The 23,068-nt window shown below is 36.9% G+C and overlaps 1 protein-coding gene across 1 annotated transcript in view; it reads right to left on the bottom strand.

Moving 5' to 3' along the window:
- Positions 1–23,068, bottom strand: part of STK39 (serine/threonine kinase 39) — an 87,059-nt gene that overhangs the window by 50,432 nt on the left and 13,559 nt on the right. The window contains 8 exon segments of the mRNA XM_042822510.1: positions 6,597–6,662; positions 6,770–6,818; positions 10,224–10,357; positions 11,713–11,814; positions 11,915–12,024; positions 16,401–16,456; positions 18,652–18,793; positions 20,075–20,183. Of these exon segments, the coding sequence (XP_042678444.1) occupies positions 6,597–6,662; positions 6,770–6,818; positions 10,224–10,357; positions 11,713–11,814; positions 11,915–12,024; positions 16,401–16,456; positions 18,652–18,793; positions 20,075–20,183 (768 nt within the window).

Here is a 23,068-nt window from a genome sequence, read left to right as displayed (position 1 = left end):
GCTAACCTGTGTTCCTCCAACCAGGCCATCTACTTGCTTAAAATAACCACACAGCAAAGAAAGAAGAGAGAGACAGCCTCATTTACAGCTTTCATTACTCTGTAGTGGAAAGCTCATTACTAGATAGGTTTCACTACCAGTGATACAGTCACATCAATAATTATTTACTAATTCTTCTCTGAAATCTACATTAGTAGATTTCCCTATGATTTTTATTTACCTTCAAGATCAAAGCTTGAAGATATCCTGTGAAGGGGGAAACTGATTTCTTTCCTGTCCTACTTGAAATATAAGGCTTGATCAGGAACATAAGAAAAGTTACTGTAGTATAACCTGCAATCATAATATATGCTGCAAGCACACATTTTTTTTTTTACTAAAAAAAAAAAGAGGCCCAAACTTATTCAAGAGATATAGCATTTAGAACTGCAGACCTTGAGCTGCTCCTAACATATGCTCCTATACCCTGCATGACTTTGTACATCATCCTAGAGGCAGCCCTGCTTGCTGTGCTGTGATAGATACGGCTGCCCTCTGCTGTCTATGCCTCTCCTAGACAGCACAGCTAGGATACAGTTTTTGTCATACAGTTGAGTTACATAGTATGTAAAGTATGAAAAGGGGAAAATAACTTTGTTTAACTTTGTGTGCACTGTTTGAATAATCTTGTCCTGGAGCTACTCTTGGTGCTAAACAGGAGTTGGACTTTGCATATACACTACTATGATCCATCTTTCCACTCTGTTTCCCTTAAAATGTCTATTCTGATTAAAACATTGAAGTTTCCAGTGCCTGCCATAATTGTAACTTCAACCAAGAGCACCTTTTAGCTAAATTAATTCTCCTGTAATAACACTGTGCTCAAGGATGTCCTGCAATCTATTCTGCCCACAAATTTCAAGTATGCCATCAGTACCAAGAGTGTGTGGGAAGAGTCTGGGGTTAAACAAAAGCCATGAAATTTGTAAGCTGAAATTCTCCAAGCTTTATATGGTCTAATCAGAAGAATTTATTTACTTTCTGCTTCTCTCAATATTGGTGCTGGTATTTATTTACTTTTGCAAATTTGCCTTTAAGAACTAAGAAGGTTAACGATTAAGTTCTCCATACAAAAACAAAAATTATCCTGGAGTTATTCCATCAGTCTTTCAATAAAGCAGTAACAGATGGCAGCACTTCTTTTAAGTGATCCTACATTCACAGAGTTTTCTGCAATTCAGCTCTCCACATGACCTTCCTGACAAATTTTCAAAAATATACACAATCACAACTAACACAAGACGAATGGAGACAGGCAGAAGAGCCTATTCTACCACACAGAAGAAGAAAGCACAGTGGGAAATCTCATAACGTGAAGCTGAACCTAGCAAATCACTTGTTGCTGTCTGCATTGACAAAGTAATGATGTGTGTTAGAAAGGTGACAAGTTCCGTAACAACCACTGATTCAATTCAGTCACTGTATACTCAGGACCTCAGTTCAAACACAGAGGCAAAAAAAAAAAAAAAAAAAAAAAAAAAAAGAGTCAACTTGTTTTGGAAGTCAGATGAACAGAGTTTGAGGCTTTGTTTCTCAGAGCAGAAACAAGTAAAACCAGCACCACCCTGCACAAGAAGAGCTCGGAAGCGCAGCTGTATTAACAACAACCTTTGGCAAGGTGCATCCATCAGATTAAATCCATTATGGAAACAAGCAAATGATGCTTTGTTGAGGTGGTATCAGTACTGTTAGAGTCATAAAAGAAATCTAGTGTAATGATATTGGCCCCACTATATGCAGATGATAGTTAATTTCTTCTACAGGATAACATGCCATTCAGAACCATTTCCCTAAATTAGATATACCACAGAGCTAGAGTTTCAATCCATCACTAAGGCTATTTCTACTGAAATTTTAATAAAAGCTGCTATCACTCATGCTAATTATCTTCTTATGCTACCTGATTTTTTTCTAGTAACTTACAACTCAAAGACCTGAAGAGCTTCTATTAACAGTGAAGAACAATATTACCTTCTGAAAAATAGAATTTGAGACCAATTATTACTCAGAGCTGATTTTTTTTTTTTTCTTTGAAACTAGTAACAGTTCAGACAGCTATAAAATGAAATGCAGATCCATGCTTTTCCCTGTTCACTTCATAAAAGTGGCAGTCATGCAGCAGATTTTGAAAATTAAAGAAACAGGATTAGAAAACACAAAATTGACACATGGCCTTTAGGGATACAGAATACTTACAGTTATAATTAATTTTTTAGTGTGACCAGATTTAAAAACTGACTGTGGAATTCTGGAAGCTGCTTCTCATTTTCTCTGTTCAAATATAGCAATTCTAGTCACAAATGAAAGAAGACTTAGCATTCAGTCCAAAATGAAAACCACTTCAACACATTAAAGCGTGTATCTATAAAACAGCTTAGCAAGAAGTTACAATTTAACAAAGGTGTAATGCAGCCCTGACCCAACCACAACAAAGCAGACTATTCTTCTACCATAACACCATCCAGCATGAGGGAGGCTTCCACATCTCTACTGACGACACAAGTATGACCTTGGAGAGTGTCCTCTGCTTGTTAGACTACACTGAGCTTAGAGCATTCACAGCAGCCATTTCCCCAGTTCTTCTAGTCACCAGCAATGCTCTCCCAAGTGAGAAGTCACATTAATGAAACTCAGAATGCCCAGCAAGATGCAGAGTTAACACTCATATTTGTACATCAGTACTGATAAGCATTCAAGTAAGTTCTGCACAGGAACAGGCAAGATGTGTTCCTCCTAGGCAAGTCAGTTCTAGAAGAGATTTAGTATTAAACTCTATTACCTGAAGAACCAGGAATAGGCTTCGTTTCAAGATTAACACAATCAAAATAAAGAGCTACTGAGACAAAGAAAATACATGCACAAATTCCAAATATATAATTTACAACACAGTATTTTAAAACCACGGTATAAGAATTGTTTAATCTTATTAATTTATTTGTAATATGAAATATCTTTACAGAGTTGAATGCTTTCCTCACAAATACAAGTCACACCTACCCACTTTCATGATTTCCCCAACAGGTCTGAATTCATTTTCAGTCAAAACTGTAAGCAAATACAAGCTATAAAGGCAGCAGCAAAACATCAGAATGCTATGTCATGAGAAAGAAAAGTAATGTTAAAAATTAATTGAGGCTGCAGTTCAATGCAACAAGGCAAAGTATTAATACATGCAGTAAATGCAAGAAAAATTTAAATCCTACAGAGCAGATGCAATACCTGCCCTAGCACTTGTACTAAATGCCAGCTCCTTATCTTTTGCTCTAGACATTCTTTCTTCCATTGCAGGAATTACCCTTTCCAAGAGTGACCTCTTAGACATCTTTACATGGTATGTGTGTGAGTAACCGAATTCTGCTTACAAAAGCTTTTTTTTTAATTATTAAAAAAAGAGGTTTAAATAATAAAACATATTTATATTTTATAGTACCTTAAAACAACAGCAAAATTAAGTGAATTTTAAATTTCTAATGAATATTGCATTCTTTTAAAAACTAAATAATTCAGCATTTTCACAAGCTAAAATTTATTTTTTCTATTTTATGCTGCAATTGAATGACCTATAATTTATTATTCCAGCATCATGCAGCTTTTTTTTTTTTTTTTTTTTTCCTAAGAATCACTCCTTTTCCAAAATTTTAAAGAGTTATCCAAAAGGGCATTCAGCAACCTATTGCTGATGGTGCAGGGGAAGCTATCACGCATTCATTTTGTAATTCCAGATGCTAAGTTAATTAAAGAAATAACTATATGTACATGGGTACATACAAGTTATCATATATTTCCTGCAACTAATATGAAGATACAGCTGGGAGATGAATTTAATGAGGTCCATGTTCTCTTAGAAACTTAGCTGATACTACAGCATGTCTAAATTACTCCCCTAACAGCTGAGAAGTAAAATGAGCAATGCTCTTTCCTCTCCACTCCGGGTAGGTCAATTCTTATGTGGGCACTGCTGCCACCTCGTGACCAATCAGCTGTACTTTGCATTTTGCTGATACTGCACTGCTCAGTAAGCTACCTCTCCTAAAAGAAGCTGTTTTTCAGCTTTCTATTCCAACTGCTTATAGCTGAAACATCACCACTGATTTCTCCAGTTGCCTCCACCTAAAGCAAGAACTAGAAGGAACTCAAAGGACTCAGATCCTGCTGACAGCCTCTTTCTAGCAAGGACACATATATTCACAATATTCACAAATGCAAGAGATATTCACAAATGCAAGAGAAAGAAGTGCCAGTTCAGTACACTGCTAAGTAAGCAAAAATCCTACAATATCCCTAAAATTTGTGTACCAGCAAAGGCTGCAATAGTTCACAGAGTCACAGAATTGCTCAGGTTGGAAAAGAACTTCAAGATCATCAAGTTCAACCACAACCAAACCATACTACCCTAACAGCCCACCACTAAATTATGTCCCTGAGCACCACATCCGAACAGTTTTTGAACACATTCAGGGATGGTGACTCAAACACCTCCCTAGGGAGTCTATTCCAGTGCTTAACAACCCTTTCTGTAAAAAAGTCTTTTCTGATATTCAACCTATCTTCCCTTGGCACAACTTGAGGCGATTTCCCCTCATCCTGTCACCTGTTACCAGTGAGAAGAGACCAACCCTGCTCTTGCTGTAAGCACCTTTCAGATATTGGAAAAGAGCCAATAAGGTCTCTCCTAGCCTTAGCCTACTTGTCCCCAGACTAAACAGTCTCAGTTTCTTCAGTCACTCCTCATAGGGAATATTCTCCACGCTCTTCACAAGCCTTGTTGCCCTTTTTTGGACTTGCACCAGCACCTCAGTGCCCTTTCTGTATTGAGGTGCCCAAAACTGAACATGGTACTCGAGGTGAGGCCTCACCAGTGCCAAGTACAGGTGCAGGATCACTTCCCTAGTCCTGCTCACCACAGCATTCCTGATACAAGCCAGGATGCCATTGGCCTTCTTAGCCACCTGGGCACACTGCTGGCTCATATTCAGCTGACTGTCCATCAGTACACCAAGCTGTCAGGCAGCTTTCCAGCCTCTCCTCTCCAGGCCAGTAGGGTTGCCTGTGGTTATTGTGACCAAAATGCAGGACCCAACACTTGGCCCTATTGAAACTCATATGGTTTGCCTTGGCCCATCGATCCAGTCTACGAGGTCCCCCTCTGTAGTGCCTTACTAGCCTCCAGCAGATCAAGGTATCATCTGCTTACCTTGAGTTCACTCAATCCCCTCATGGAGATCACTGATAAAGAGGTTAAATAGGGGTGGCCCCAGTACCAAGCCCTGGGGGACATCACTAGTGACTGGCCATCAACTGGATTTAACTCCACTGACCACAACTCTTTGGTCCCAGCCATCCAGCCAGTATTTCACCCAGCAAATTGTTCACCCATCCAAACCCTGGGCAGCCAGCTTCTCCATGAGGATGCTGCGGGGGACAGCATCAAAGGCTTTACTGAAATCCAGATAGACCACATTGACAGCCTTACCTTCATCCATGAAGGAGGTCATTTTGTCACAGAATGAAATCAAGTTTGTCAAGAAGGATCTACCATTCATGAACCCATGCTGACTGGGCCTGATGTCCTGGTTGACTTTTAACTGATCCATGGTAGATCTTGAGATTATCTGTCCCATAACCTTCTCTGACACCAATGTGAGACTGATAGGTTTGTAGCTACCATGATCATTTTTCCAGCCCTTTTTGAAGATGCATCACATTTATCAGTTCCTTTCTGAAAATATTCTCCATAAAACGTCTTCTTAAAAAGACTGCTTTTTGAAAGATGGACAGAGAACACTGTCCTGTTATCTGCAGAAGTTTTAGCAATTTCAGCAGTGTCCTCATGCTGGAGCAATACTGTCTAACTAGTGTTAAGTATAATTTCTGACAGATTATAAATAGAAGTTAAAATTCTTTCCTGTTTATTAGCTCTTATGAACAGCTGCTGCCTTCAATACTTAAGTTTTAAAATACTTACCTGTTCAGAATTTTTTAATTCTGTTGCACCTTACCTGGTAAACTCATTTACACAAGTACCAAAGGTGCAACAAAAATATCAACATATGTCATAGCTGTGCATTTAACTCAGACTCTGGAGTAAGGCTTCACAGGTCCAAGTAACTCAAGAAATCTCTTGTCAAGTTTGACTCTGACTTCCATATATTTGAATGCAACATTTAAAATAATACAGAGAAAAAGGTAATCCCCAATAAATACTATTTACATATCTTCATTCTTTCTTTAGATAATGAAATAAACACACGTTCTGCAGTTTATGAACCAACATGGGCATTGTTCTGTCTCTTCCCAGCTGCATAATCATGTCACCTGTATATTTCTAAAAGTGAGTGGGGAAAAAAGACGATTTGGGTGATATATATTTTGACAACTCTCATGAGGAAGTCTAAACAACACAAAGCTTACTGGAGAACAATAAACTGCAGAAACTATTCATCAACAGAATCTATGAAGGAGTGCATAAAAAAACAGCTTAGTCAACTAAAATCTAAGGCAATTATACAGTCCCCACCTTCATTTGCAATCCAGTCAAGAGAGATGAAAACACTCACCTTTTTTGCTCTTTGTGCTATATTAGGCGTTCTAGTGAGAAGCTTTTCAATCAGGTATTCTCTGTTCTGCAAAAATCAACATTCGGTAAGTTAAAAAAAATCAATACAGGGGGAAAAAAATCATGTAGATTTTAAGGCAGAGCAAAATTTACTTGTAGGGTTAAACGTTTTACCTTGGCTTTCTGGAAAAATTTGCATTTTAAAAGTTCTGCTGCTGTGGGCCTGAAAGATCAATAATATATTAGAACAGGAAACAAAGATCCCTCTCAGTGAATACAGTACAGGGCGTTAGTTAAATCGTATGTCTCTAATACTTTTGAATTAGTACTGTATGAATGGAGAAATGAATGGCAATAGCTACTAAACTAATTCACACATACTTACTTACCATACATGAAAAAATTAAGTTTCCCTATGGCAAAGATACCAAAAAAAAAAAATATATCAGTACCTAAGTTGCCAACGTTTGCCTTTTTTCTTTTAACAGAAATGCATTATACCCTTAAAACAAACAAGCAAGCAAATAATAAAAAAAAAAAAAGTCAGGCAACGTGCTTCCTGAAGTGACTCAAATGTAACTAAACTTTGCTCCAGAGCAATGAAAGGGTGATTGTATTTTTAAAGATAGTAGCATCAATACCTGTTAATTGAATTCTTTTATTTCAGTGATGCAAACAGGTATTAACTGTACTGACACTATTAACATGCTGCATAAACTAGAAAGTTATCAGGAGCATTTTAGAACTAAACAAACATCAAATCAACTGTTGTATGGTCAAAACCTAGACGTTTTAACTTCACTTGCAGTTCTGTTCTATCTTTTGGTTTGAAACTAGATGATCTTTCAGATCCTTTTCAACCCAGGGCATTCTATGATTCTTCTGATCGTGTTCAAGTTTATATTTTTGACATTTCCAACAGACTTTCAGAATCTTTCAGCTACTGAAATGATGATCCCAATAAAAGGTTTTACTGCCCTCTAGCCTCATGGATCTAAAGCTACATACCCAGACAAAACCTTAATATGGTGCTGAAAAAGACCATGGAGAGGAAAAAAAAAAAAAAAAAAAAACCTAAAAGCCACCAGTTTACTCATTCATTTTTTTGGGTGTTTTTTTTTTTGCTTTTTCGTTTGGGTTTTTGTGTGGGGGGGTTTTGTTTTTGTTTTTAATACTACTAGGAACACAGAACCTTACTAATTTTGGGGTGTGGCTACACTTAGGGAAGCTGGAGTCTCCAAGATTCATAATTTCTGAACAAACAGAAGCAATATTAGCTAGCTTTTCATTTGAACTACAGCAAGACAGTGGATACAAATCAGATTAGATAAGAAAGGAGAAAACTTTCTTACAGAACGTTCTGACAAGGAAGAAAAATCTGAACTGCTATATTTCTTTGAGGTCACATCTGATAAGGTAGTGAAGAAAACAGGAATAGTACACAGAACTGTTCACTCCTGCTAGAAATAGTGAAACTACTTGAATCATCAACAATAAGCATCCTGTGTAGTCAATTACAGTAGTTCCACGAGAACTTGTTTTGCTTCCACTCCAAAGGAACTGACTCTAAAATAAAGGAGTTCTTATTAGTGACAATGTGTTGACCACCATCCTTAGTTGTATTCCACATATAACCCTTAGACGGATAAAATGAAGGGGAGCCTTTTAAGAACCAATTTCTATGTCAAATTTTGAAAGTTCTGCCTCAAATCAACTTCAAACTTTAGGGTAAGTTTTAGTGATCCAGCACCATCATATCTCATTAAAAGGAATACCTGCAGTTAAAAACTAGATTCTTGGTAAAGTCTTATCCGAACTTATGTCCTCCATTGCTTCATCATTCCTTATGCAAAACACTTCTGAACAGGTCTGAAAGTACCTTCTTGGCTTGTTACCCACACTGGTTTAAGCAGTGAATTATAGCCAGAGACTGTAACCAACATTCTTTGCACTGAAGAGAAAAATTTTCATGCACAGATGCCCAAAAGAAACATCACTGTCTGAGAGATAATGCAATGCTAGGCATCTAATTTAACAGAACGAGCAAGTACATCTTCCACAACCGACGTTACTACTGAAGCATCTCTATGCCAAATTAACTCCACACTACAAAGAAACAAAAAATAGCAACAACTGTATAGCACAAGAATGCTCACTGCCACATTAAGAACAACTGGCACGTAGATCTCATCACCTATATGTGATGCTAACTGTTCCATTCAGATCAAACTTGAGTATGAAAATACTACATTCATGAGAACACTCATGTTTGAACACTGATGTCAGATAACTCTGGGCATTCCTCTGCAAGGAAAAAAAGTCATTTTTAATTGTTTATGTTTTCATACCAATTTAATCTTTCTCTGAAAATTACCGGACACTGGAAACTTAAAAGAAACTTCACAGAAGAGAATCACAGAATTATTTGGGTATCATGGGTTTAAGGATCATCTGTTCCAATCCCACTGCCATATGCAGAGATGCTTTCCGCTAGGTCAGGTTGCATATGACCTTGAATACATCCAGGAAGGGAGCATCCAGAATTTCAATAAAGATTATCCAAAACAAGATTTCATTCCTATATATGAGCAGCCAGCAAGTAGCAGTGCAAAGCATTAGGATTTGTTAATAAGACCATCAGTTGTAAAGAACATGGGAAAGACTTTTCAAAGCAGAATTTGAAGGATTTCAAGAATAAGGACAGTGCTATGTAATTTTTATTCCTTTTCTTAATTACATATATTTTCTACTATTGCTGCTTCCTCTTTTCAACATGACCACTACATATCCTGAGCTTAACGCTAGTGGAACACCAGCAAAGACCTACACACCCACTCAGTCATCAATCTCTTCAGACCAATCTTTTTCCCCCAGATACGTCAGATATAAGTTTTTTAAAAAGTTATATACTGAACACTCTTGGGAAATAATGTTACCCAATGTGCCTTCTCCACCTCCTCAGCAAAGAGGCTTATGAATATGGGTTCGCATAATAACAAATGAAGGATAAATAAATTATTCACACTGGGAACCTGGGACCTCAGCAATAGTTTTTAAATAGATGGTTAAAATCTCCATTATCCTGGCTATCCCGTTTCACCAAATAAAGAAAAAAGCAGCAAAGAAAACACCCTACAGTAACTTTAGAAACTCTAAACAAGCTAGGAGCATCCCACCTTAGGTTACAAAAATATCTCTCAATAAGTAATTTTCTATGGAGACATTTAAGTTAAAGGCAATACTGAGCGTAGTAGTTTAGTACTTTCTTGTTCTAATTTTTGAAGGCCATGAGGTCCTAATGTTTAGTTACCAATAGTTCTATCTGATCAACCTGAACAGTGTTGTTAGATTTATGGAAAATATCAAGATGTTTGCCTGAAATGGAAAAGATATAGAACATGGACTTTGATAAGAACAGGATATTTAAATACAAGCAAATGAGGTTAACAACTCAGAAGAAAACTTAAGTGACAATTCAAAGGCAATTTCTTCTCCCGAGATGAAGATACTGACAGCTGATATTTGCAAAATCCAAACTGTACACTGAAGGACAACAATATTTAAATAGAACTGTAAATAGTCGCTATATTTTAAAAAAGTTACACTGTACATGGCAATAAAGACCTACCTTTTGGAAGGATCTTTTTGAAGGCATAAAGAAATTAATTTTCTAAAGGATTTGCCATACTTTTTCATCATCTCCTTGTCTTCTACACCAGTTTCTAAAGTGGGAGGGTCATTTTGCAGTGTCAGCATTAACACCTACAGTAAACCCAAGAAAAATTACTGTAAGTAAAACCAAATCAGAAGATGTATAAATTAAGAGAATAACTGTTCTTCAGAGTACATACATTTAGATATCTTGATTTACAATTATAACAAAGTAGCGCTAAAACATCAAAATAACATTTCTACACAATCCTCGGAACAATTAGTGGTATAACTGTTATAAATAAATACATTAAAAAAAATCAATAATGCAAACACCACTTTACAATTCTTCAAAGAAAAGAGAACGTGTGGACTCCAAAACATTGAAAAAAAACTCTGCTTGGGTGTTGCAGCATCACTGGATGTTGAATTTCTGACAGGAATGTGGACAGATAAGAGTGAAACAGAAGAGGAATAGTAAGCAAGGTTGCTGCAATCAGCATTTCTGCTGCACAAATTAAAAAATACACAACACTTGAGTGAAACACTACAAGATCTAAAGTACTTCAGTCAGAAGCTTATGACAGTTTTACGCCTGAATAACAAAATATGTTTTGAGGCTGTTCTGATATCATCATATTCTTTTTTATCAGTTATGTTAGACACTATTCTACACCGTTCTTCACCTTTTCAGAAGTAGTGCTGTGTACAGCAATTGCTATCAATTTAAGTAATTTAACATTACAGAACATGGTACATCTTCTCAATTTTGAACACCAGTAGTAGTTACCATAGCAATAAAAAACATCAGCCACAAGGTTTTTCGGTAGCTGCTTTGTTTGCTGTGTTTTTCCAGTAGGCTTCCCTGAAAGGCAACACTGTCCAAGCTCTTCTTAAAGAAGTAGCACAAAACTCATTTCAAGAAAGCCCTCAGTCACTATCTTTATCAGAACCAGTAAAAAAATACATAAATCATTAACAAAATGATCAAACTGAGATGACAAATTTCATTTTCAAAGGGTAACTTAAATTCCAAACTTCCTGGTTTGACAAAATGAACAGCAACTTTCTTCTACTTTTAAAAACACATATCAGATACCAGACTTGCAATTCCATATAATTACTGGCACACTTTTTCTGAAAACCTCTACATTGTACTATTTTTAAAAGCCAATAGGCATAAAAACAGAACGAGGAAGCGCTGCCTTTATTGTTTTGGTTTCCACTGAAGTGAATGAAATACAAAGTAAATGCTAGTAACAACGGCCCAAAGCCCAGTTTTCTAGGTCTTCTCCTTGTATATCACTGCCCTCATGCAGCTGCCTATAGATCCTTGCCACCATTTACAAAATTGGCTCATCTTTAGTCATTCCTCAGAGAAAAATTCGCAGTGACAAAAAATATTTAAACACACAGAACAACCTGAAATCCAGAACACTTCAGCATCAATATAAGGTGACATTTACTTTCATAGGAGGATATTTGTGATAAGGTGCTGCTCCTGTTGCTAACTCTATGGCTGTTATTCCAAAACTCCACATATCAGCCTTAAAGTCATAACCTCGTACCTGGAATAGAGCCAGAAAGGAAAAACAAGGTAGTGATGTCTGAAGTTCCAAAAATTAAAGACTAAGAGATTTTATTTTTGTTCTTAAACATTTGTAATACCTGTTCCATTACTTCAGGGGCCATCCAACATGGAGTACCAACAAATGTTTTCCTTACTTTGTTACGAGTCATATCACCTCCTGTAGCCAAAAATGCACTAACACCAAAATCTGGGAAATGAGAAAGAAGTTATAACCAGTTAAACTACTAGTAACAAATAAAATTTCTCATATAGTAGAAGCAATGCCAGTTCTCTTGAGATAAAAGAACCACAACTTAAAAAAAAAAAAAAAAAAAAAAAAAAATTCTTTCTCAGGAATTAGGAAAACAAAATGCACACAGGACCTACCATTCAAAATATGCTCTTAAAAGGGCATTAGTTTCGTATGCTCATTTAGCAAAGTCAATGTATCAGCTAGACAAACCAGAGGTGTTTCTCATGACAAGGTATTATTTTAGGTTGTCTCTGGACCAAAGAGATTTTTTAGTTAGTTGGACTGGTGCTGGTAATACAGCCCTACTTCATAACTTTGCAAGCATCCACTGTTCAAAGAATGCATAAACATTTTCAAGCTGGGTACTCTTAAACCTTAAAATAATACCTTTTACATTTATTTTTCAGCAGTAATTCTAGGCTGCCTGGACTATAATCTTTTTCTTTCCCAAATTATCAGCAGAGATTGAAATGTGAATAAATATTTTAGTTATATAACCATAGCAAACCTATGGAACTCTTTAACTCTGTGGAAAAGATCTCTTTTGTTTTGGTGTGGGAGGTTTGTTTATTTTATTTTATTTATTTATTTAGGCCACAGCATTACAGAAGAGCCTGTTCCAGAAGCACTGGACAGGCAACTCTGAGTCCACACTGTCACTCCTCACTGTTAATTTTTTCCAATGGCCACAATAAAGCTTGCATTCTGAATCACCCTTGTGGTCTGGATTTGGGGGCTTTATCATTACTTTCCATTAAACAACCATTAACCATGGAATTCTGGACCTCTTCTACATTATTAAAACACAAATACAATAGACAAGAGAGAAGTAAACCACAAATAACATATATATTTTTAACTTTCCCTGCAGTTTATCTGAGGAATAAGAAAAATCATTTTTCCCCCCAAAAATCTGTAAATTATAGATTGGAGGGATTTCATTTGAATTTCTGAAAAGGGTGAACAGCTTCAGAAACACCTACTTTTAGATTTCAAATGTCGTAGTATCAATGCCATTATTTGTAACTATTTTTTGAAGAACACTACTGTCTATGAAGAAAAACTGTATAAGCAGAAAGCAAAAATAAGCACATAATTGAGATAGAAAAAAAAGTCTTTTCAGTAGCAAAGATAAACACTTTGTATCAAACAATTGTTTAAAAGTCCTTCTAGGAGCCAAGATGCAGAGCTAAAATTCTGACCATCTTTGAAAAAGACACAAGCCAGAAAATAGAAGAGGGGGAGGGCACAATGAAACAAGCAAAAACAAAGCAAAATCCCTCCTTGTATAAGCTTCAAAAGGAAGTTTCGCAACACCTCACTGAGAACCATGAGATAAGCATTTCATCAATTCAAGCAAACATTTCACTACAATTCCAGTCAAGCAATGTACACTTCTGAAAAGAGAAAGAATGCTTCGATGGCTCCTCAGTAAAAACAAGACATTCATGTCTCATTCCAGACATAGCTTTCAGAAATACACACTGCTTAACAACAGACATGACTCCACAGCAGCAAGCTTTCTACCACATAGCGGACACAGTATAATTGAAGAGAAATTTCATGAAGAGGAAAGGCCAATACATCACAAGGAAAGAGCTGAATGATCTAGTGTTAGTTACTAGAAGTCACAGTAAAGAAAAAGTTTCAGAAGTCATGATTCCAGTGTATTAGCAAAGGATTCTGAACTAACGTACGCAGAGCAGAGGGGCTGGCCAAATAAGCATAGCCCAAAAGCCATTTCTCCTCTGGCTCTTTTACCAGGACTGGGCACTGGGCCAAGCTTCAGCCAAGGCCAAACCTCCTGGGCTGGGGGGGGACAAGGCCACTGCTTCCACAGCAGTGGGGCTGCAAAGGAAGGCACAGACTGCCAGAAAATGTTTGCTCTAACAAATTTCTCAACTCAAAGGAGGCTCTAGATTTTAGCTTAAGGCTAAAGCTAAGGAAAGGTCAGGCTTTTGTCCCTAAAAAATTGTCCCTGCTAATTTTTTCACCTTAAGCACCTGAGGCCTAGATTCAACTTTTTTGGGGGGTATCATTTAACACAAGAGTGAACATTAAGAACTTCTGCTGAAATGAGCAAGTTCCTACAGACAGCTATGCACAAACCCAAAGTGGGCAATCTTCTGCAAGAATCCTCAAAACACACTATTTTATTATTATGGGTTTTATTCAAACTCATTTTCTTGTATGGACTGAACACAACATGCATACTGCCCACACCTCCTACAACACTTCCACTGATCTGACTGCGATTCCTCTGTGTTATATGCTCTATATTTCATCTTATTTCTGTTCTTTTGCTGGTTTCTTAGATATTTTGATCCCTGCTAATTCAGGTTTAGAAGGCTGTAACCCTGATAAAGTACCAATCATCTTGTTTGTCCATAAGATCTTACAGTCCCAACAGATTTAATAACAGCAGTATGCTTGTAGCAAATATTTAACGTTTTATTTGTGAATAGGAAGCCTAAAATTTCCTGCTCTGTACAGAGGAATTTGGTAGTTGAAAAATAAGTATACTCAATTTTAAACAGAACAAGAAAATGCATGCGTTCGTCTTCTCCTCTAGAGACACTGAACAGAGTCTCTGTAAAGAACCCCTGAGGTCTGTAATCACAGGTCTCTGTAGAGCCATTCCTCTTATTTGAAGAACATATGGTCTACTCAATTTCTTTGAAGAAATGTATGGTCTTCAACATCTGTACAAAAACTTTCGTCAGAGAAACACTAGGCCAGGCTTTATTTGTGAATCACAGCATTTTGTTGTTCTGAGGGGCTAATGAACAACTATGTTTTCAAATGTTACTCTGTATATTAGCAGTATTTATTATAGGTAAGTCTTTTCCTCATAGAAACTTGGGGTGCAACAGAATGAGCAGTCAAAAGACAAGTTCTTCCAACAAACTAAAAAGAAGCCAGAGCATAACAGCTAGATTACAAATCAAGTATCTATTCTTCAAAGATTAAAGGGGATTGTACTTCAGCAAGGCAAAAAAGATAAACAAGGAAGAAAAGCAGCCTCTGACATTTAAACTGCCTTTCAATTAGTGTGCAATGTTCAGCTGCCCCATACAGTACAGCCCCATACCAACAATGAAACAAGTCTGATATTGCTGCACATTTCAGCTGAAATTCTGAAGTAACCTAGTAAGGAAACAACACCTGAAAGACAGACATTCCACATATCTATTTAGCTACTGAAATTCCTCAGTCCTGCATGCCCTGGCAGCACAATAAAAACTTTACGAGTTTAAGATGCCTGCAGCAAGGAGGAGGAAAAGGTCAAGAAGCCATATGCTAGAGCTGAACTACAAAAAGATAAATTAAGCTTGTGCTTGAATGTTATCTGATTACTGTGACAGCAGATTTGACTGTGTGTGGAAGTTATAATGAGAAGTCAGCAGCTTTTTCTTCAGATTGTTCATGAGATTTGCTTTGAGCTTTTATTTATTTATTTTTTTTTTTTCAGTTAAATGGGTTACCTGGACATCTACTCCTTTAGAGTACTAGAAGATCTACAAATTCTGGAGTATCGTTTGCCTAAAGCACTATAGAAAATGAAGATGACTGCAGGGTATAAACAAGTGAATAAATGTAAGTAAAATTCAAGCCTGTAGAATTGACTATTTACTTTATTGTAAAAGCCTTAAACTCCAATAGAAGAATTAAAACTGGCTCAGCTGCCAGATAATCTTTTCCCTTCTCATTTCATAAACTTCAGGTACTAAAATATTCAAGCCCTTCACAAGGTAAGCTTACACAAAACTTTGAAAGCATCCTTTATTTGAAACCAAAATTTCAGTTACAGCCATTCTTATTACTGAGGGCTACTAAACAGGAAGGTTTCACCCCTGGGTCATGAGTTATAAGCTGTTAAGGCCCGTGAGTACTCCTGGGGAGAAAAGTAAAAAAATCTCCAGTGAGAAGTCTCACATATCAGTGACTACTTCAAAGATAAGGTCCTACAAAAGTGTAATACATACAAGACTTTTCAATCCCCACCGTTAGTATTACTTCCAGAAACATTTCATGAAATAAACCTAAAAATAAGAATCGCCACTATTTGCAAGCACTTTAAGCTATATCAGTGACTCTAAAGGAAACAACAAGAGATCATTGATGTTTCCTGATGTATTTGATTGGACACAAAAAAATAATAATTTCTAATTCATATCATTAACCAAGCATTCTAAAATTGGATGACCTGCAGCTGCAGTGCTTCAAAAAAGGAATAGTTAAAAGTCAACAGAAAAACTTCTATACGTTGCCCCTACATCAGCTCCAAATACCTTTTAATTTAGCCACTACTTCTCTACCACTGCCATTACCTGCTATTTGTACAGAGCCATCTTCACCCAGCAGGATGTTGCCAGCCTTCAAATCTCTAGAATGTACAAATAAGAAGTTACCTTTACATAAAGAATACATATATTTGTTTTTATGTAAAAAGAGACAAAAAAACACCTTCAAATTTCTTAATTTCATAAGATAGCATTTGAAAATATTAAAGGCAGAAACAGGAACTAAAGTTCAAAATGTAACTTACTTTCAATAAAACAGAGCGCAGAATAAATTAATGAACTCCATCTTTATATACAACCACACATATTGGCCTTGGCATAAAATGAGCAGGATTCAGGGATGCGTTTTTAGAACAAATACTGAGGTTCAGCTCTTTTGCCTCCTTTTATAAATATAACCTCACAAACTTTCATACCTTTAGAGCAAGAACGAACACTTTCTTACATCCAAATGCCTTACTACTGGGAAAAAAAAAAAAAACAAAAACAAAACAACAACAACCCAGTTGCCTTTGATCTGTTCAGAGAAAAGATCCAACTTCGAGAAAGACAAACAGAAAATACCATTTGTGCATTTCTCTAGATTTCTATGCAATGGAATTAAGTTTTTCTATGGTGTACCATGATGAAAAGCTACTTGAAACTGAACCTGTCAGAAATGTGGTATGTTCTTAAACATCAACTACCTATCAATTTAACATATCACTCGTAGGTAACTTAGATTAAAAAAAAAAAAAAACAAAAATGGCTTTTGGGGTGGGAGGTTTAATTGCTTCGATGTTTTGGTTTGCTTTTTTTGTCCTTAATAGAAACATACATCCCATTCTTAAAGCACAGGATCTTTCATACACAAAATACCATAAACATTTAGCTTTCCAAAATTTACTGAAGGTAACATTTTGCTATTGAATATAACATAACCTGCTTCCTCATACGTAAAGGAGAACACATTGAAACAACAGAATAAAATCCATTAATTTTGGGAACGTCTCCAACTGGCAACTACTGCTTAAAAAAGGACTCCCTGACCTATCACAGCTTTCACCTCCCAAATGCAAGGGGTAAATGAAGGCGTACAATATTCTTTAGATCAGCACTTCAGTGGCGTTGCACAGTTTATAAACTAGATGCTATAAAAAGGAGAAATCTCACATGCAATAAGGAGCTTTATCTCTTTTAAGCTTCTTCAAAAAGGTACACGGGCAGTTCGCAACTATGACCTCAACAGATCCTGTTATCCCTAAAAGCTGATGGATATTCCTTCTGCAGCAACATCAGCTTAATAAAAAATTACAAATTAAGTTTTATGACAGATCTTTGGAATTCCAGAGCAGAAGTTAACTATACTTTATTTCTCCATTTATCTTAATTTTCTCTCCACAAAAGGAAGAAACTTCTTAATTTACAAAGGCAGTTCATTTATAGGATGAGACAAAAGCAGTACACCAAAAGAACTATTACTCTGCTACATCTCTACTACCACCATTTTCAGTTCTGTCTGCCGTGATTATTTTTTTTTTCTCCTCTCTTGTAAAGAGCAGTCCTAGAAACAGAGAGCCCCTTGTTGGCACTTTCATAAAAAGGCAAATTCGCTACAGCAAAATTAATCAGGGAGGTGAAAGCACAGCATTTCCTTGCAACTTCTAAACAGTGGAAACAACCTGCTGATCACTATAATATGCACATATAGAACACCCTAGGGCATCTGCACAATTTATAATGAGAAAGCCAGCAGAGTGAAAACACACAGGAAAACAATCATTTAGATATGTATACACCAAGATGTAATTTTCATATCAGTCCCAGCTTCATGTTTGGTTGGTCATAAACAGAAATCTGTGCTATTAGACAGTACTGACTATCAGGAAGAAATACATTTCACATTTACACAGATTGTTCAATTGCCTTATATAATGAATGGGTTTATTATGCAACACAATATACAACTAGAAGCCACAGATCATACCACAAACTAAAGTTAAATTAAATCTCTGGAGTACCAGCAGTTACAGGAATACAGACCACAGTTTTTGCAGACTTAGTGCAGCACAGGCCTATGTTAAATATAAAAAGGAAAGAGAATAAAGTAAAATACAAAGAATTAGCAACAAACTAACAGTCAAGATTAACAGCAGCTGCCTGAGCATTATCATTTAAGAATTACTGATTGCATTCAAGCAATAGAATTTGCTTAACCAAAAAACTGCAGCTGACCAGTACCAACAGCACCCTATACATTCAACTTTGAAAATATTTTTCACTGTGTATATGCTCCTACCTGTGAATTTGCCCATTCTTGTGCAGATAGTCTAAACCTTCCAAAACCTCCTTAAGAATTGTTGCTATTATGGGTTCTTCAAGGACGCCATTTTTGTGCTCTCCTCTGTTGACAATATACTTTATTATATCAAGCATTGAACCTACATTGCAAATCCAGGTAAGAAAGAAAATATTTCAGATTCTTGAAGACAACATATTTCTTCATTCTCCCCTTGTTATTTAAGTTTTCAGCTAACTAGTTCTTAGAATAAAGCACACCATACTTTCTTTCAAACAAACAAAAAAAAAAAAACCAGCAATGTTTTTTGCCAAAAATATGGTAATTGTTCATTAGGAAGACATACTCGATAAGTTACAGATGCAAGTCTAAAGCAAATTTAAACAGACAAGCACCAAACACGTTTTAGTTTATTATCCAACTTAAATTATAGTTCGTGAATTTATGATGTAGGATAAACAGGAAGCTGCAAGACTAGGAGATAATCTTTGAAGACCAATGTTGTCTACATTCCTACTGACGCATACTTTGACAACGAATTTCAGTTATTGCTATATCTTCTATCTATCCAGGCACTTTTCAGTACTTCAAAGTACATTCCCCTCAAAAAAATAAAAATAAAAATAAAAAAAATCACTGGTTCCTCTCAGTGCCTGCTTTTGAGTGAATAGAACAAGAGAACTGAATAATCAAAAGAAATGTGATGTAGGACTTCCCCCCATGCTTTCTAGGATAACAATAGAGATGTCTGTCGCCAACAAGACTAATTTTGAAGAACACCATGTGGCAGCTAGGAACCTCTTACTTTGGATTTCACTTTTCTAAGCCTAAAGTGCATTCAATTTAGTCCCTTTTGCTTCTTCCAGAACCATGTGAAGCTGTAATATTATTCATTAATACCACAAAAGACTGTAAAAGGTGTTCAGTTAGCTTAGGCAATAAAAATAATTCAATGTGTGTAAGGCCTGTCCTAGGAAGAATAAGGAACTAGAAATACACGTGGGTTTTTTTTTTGTTGTTTGTTTGTTTGTTTTTTTTTTTTTTTTTTTTTTTTTTTAAAGAGAGGATTTGTAACTCCAAAAAAAATGCCACATTGACAGAAGTGACTTAATTCTCACCATTACTTTTCCAAACACAGCCTTAATATACAGCTATAACAAAATGATTCAGAATAAAAAATGACAGCAATTTGATCAACTGAATTAATCCCAACAATTCATAGTATGTAAGATCAACGTACATACAGTCTTTTTAAGCTCATATATTCTTGCTATAACATTCAGCATGTCTACGTCTTAAGATCCATCCTGTTAAGACTCTCTCACCCTTCCCCCACTTAGCTTAGGTTAGTTAACTCAAAGAACACACATTAGAAAATTCATACAATTTCCTTGCAGCTAAACAAGTATAAGCAGTAACTTACCCCCACTTAGCAGCTTCATAACCAGCCAAAGCTCATCCTTCACCACAAACGATGTGTAATAGGTCACCACATTGGGGTGATTGCATTGACTCATTGCTTGAATTTCTTTCTGTAAGAAATACAAAGCCCAGCATAACACAGACAGCTATCAGTTCTGCTTGTGTGAAGTAAAAGTTTAATTTCAAAGTGAAATACTACAACAGAACTGAAGTATGCAAAGAAGATGCATTAAGGCTCTATAGATCTATATGCAGGATCAAGTATCATTGCAAAGAACAGAAGGGATGCTTGGCCAGGAGATACAGGTATAATTGCAACAATTTTCTTCTGATACCAGCTGAGAAGTTACATTTAAAGTCCTATATTTTGAATGAGCATGAAGATGAAGTTGTGAGTACAGGCTGGACAACAGAACATGAAGGTGCTCAAAACCCACTGCCTTTCCTGTTCAAAAGCAGCACAAAAGGAGGGAGGAGAGCAGGAGGGAAAGAAGGACAGAAGGATAAAATATACAGAATCACTGGCCTGGCTCTGCTTACTCTGAGATGGACAGATAGTCTACGATGCCAGGCAATCAAACAGAAATAGAATAGGAACAATTAATGTTGCAGACTGAAAGTCTAAGGAAACAATTGAGCAGAGGAGCACGCAATCACCAAGAGATGCACAATGATGTGGCACTACCAAGTAACACCATTTAGGACACAGCTATATGCATTAAAAATGACAGTCTTGTATCTTTCCTTTCGAGTAAGGCTTTTTTCTATTCAGTATTCCACGTAACTGTTCTGTTGCACCTTTCTGGCTGTTCTCGTAGTTCTGTCAACTCTTAACACAGAATCCTCACAGCATCCTTTGAACCTGAGTGTTGAGCCTCAAAGCAGCTTTAGTATCTATAGCCCTACCTCTTTCCCCCTCTCTGCCTCTGGCCATGCAGCCCTAATCCATCCCTGGCATCAGAAAATGTACTCCTGGAGGGTGAGTCAGTCCAGGAGTCAATCCAGCTAGAAATTGAACTCTTAACCTCCCTCCCTGAAAAGTAACTGCCTTCAGGTGGCTCACCAGTGCTCACTTGAGGCTACCACTAAGGCAGTCCAAACTAGGTGGATTAAAGATGCCCATAGATGCCATTTTGAACTTTTGGCCTCATTTCAGTGACTGTTTTTAAAAAGTTTTCAGGGAGTTATTTGCAATGCACTCAAGATCACAGCCCCTTGCAATAAAATGTTAATTACAGCATTAAAAATTGATTTCATCTCACATCTATTGGTGAGTATTGAGTCAGCAGCTTACATTTCAGTTAGTTACGTTGTCAAGAGCCCTCCTCCCCAGACAGCTTCTCAGACCCAAACCACAGAAGGATGAATGCCTGTATAGCCACCTAACTGAACAATTCACAACACAGCTTCTTGGTTTTTTGTTTGTTTTGAGCTGGGACACAATAGGCAGCTAAAAGAGGAGAAGAAATGTACATGGACACAATTCCCTTTCCCAGCAGATGCACCAACTTAAATGCAAGGTAAATTACTGCCTCACATTCTCAGCTCAGCTATCCATACCAATCCCAAGTATAACTCTCCCATCCCTTATTACTATTTCATTTCTTATACCAGTTTATTGCATTACCAGCACAAGAAAGCAATTGTTCACAAAGTCTGCCTGCTGCTAATGGAAAGCGCTTTCAGTGTTTTAGCTGCATACAAGAAATGGAGGCAGAAAGTGAACTATCACAGTAACCATGGCCAAAGGTATTTTGTATCTCAGCTTTTCCCGAATGAGTATTCGGGAAACAAAGTAGAAAGCAGATGGGGGAAAAAGGGATTAAGTTTTGGTGGGAAGTAGTAATCTGTTGAGAATGGTCGGTTGGTTAGGATGTTTGGACTTGATCATCTCAAAGGTCTTTTCCAAACTAGTTAGTTTCATGATTCTAATTTCTAACACTCAATTCTCTGCAGCCTCTATCAGTTCAGAAAAGTAAGAAAATAGCACTCCATAAAGGTGTTATTTGGCTGAGACCCATGTTATGCACCAGTGAAAGAGAAACATTTACTTAAAATATGCATCCTATGGAACAGTTTGTAGCAGGATGTCCAGGTGAATGCCCAGAAGGCAGTCTTCACATCCCATAGCTTTAGACATTTGACTGTATCGAAGCTAGAGGAGCATTTAAACTTTCAAGTATTTCTCATCCCTCTGCTTCTGTGCTTCTTTCTCCTTTTATCTTTAAGTTCTTTTCCAACCTGAGCAATTCTATGATTTGTGCTAGCATAAGCATTTGGGAACTGCATAAGGAGCCATGCCTGGGTTAACAGCTAACTTCTTTTCAGCCAGATTATCTCTGGTCCTGTTTCACTGATCAGCTGCACAAAAATGTATCTGCCTAAGGGCAGCTGAGCGACACAGCAATAAGCAACCATGAGACATCTACTTTGGTGCTAAGCTATAGCATTCATGGGACCAGCCTCCAGCTCCAAGTGGCCAGGCAGGTGACACAGTTCTATAGGTGTTCCTGAAGGACACAGACATCTGGGATATAGCCACTCAGATTAGTCATGATGTGTTATGGGCTCCTCCAAGAACAATCCAGACAGAACTCAAATTCCTTGGTGAAAGATGGAGATCTGGAAATAGCTGTGTAAGGGTATTTAGATAAAGACTTCACTTTACTGTTATTGACCAGCTCCATGAGTGCCATACTTATCTGACAGTACTCCACTGTAACAACTAAGCCTTATAATGGATATAAGAGCTCCCCTTCCTAACAACACATAACACTCAGACACTCTCTTAAAGGCAGTCCACACAACACATAGCAGGCTTACTACTGTAATGAACATACAGACATTTCAAAACAGCATTCCATTCACACTGTCCTGAGCACCTCAGAGAGAGCACAGACAGTAAGCCATTCTGTGGATGTGTCTCTTTTTCTCTTGCTGTTTTTTGTTGTTAATGTTTTTAAAAGAGGAGATATGGGGATGGGAGAAGATATCC

This window comes from Centrocercus urophasianus, unplaced genomic scaffold, assembly GCF_019232065.1.
Source record: "Centrocercus urophasianus isolate 14NV4802_14NV808 unplaced genomic scaffold, USGS_Curo_1.0 seq_20, whole genome shotgun sequence".
Taxonomy (NCBI): Eukaryota; Metazoa; Chordata; class Aves; order Galliformes; family Phasianidae; genus Centrocercus; species Centrocercus urophasianus.
This window is presented reverse-complemented; position numbering and strand designations above follow the sequence as displayed.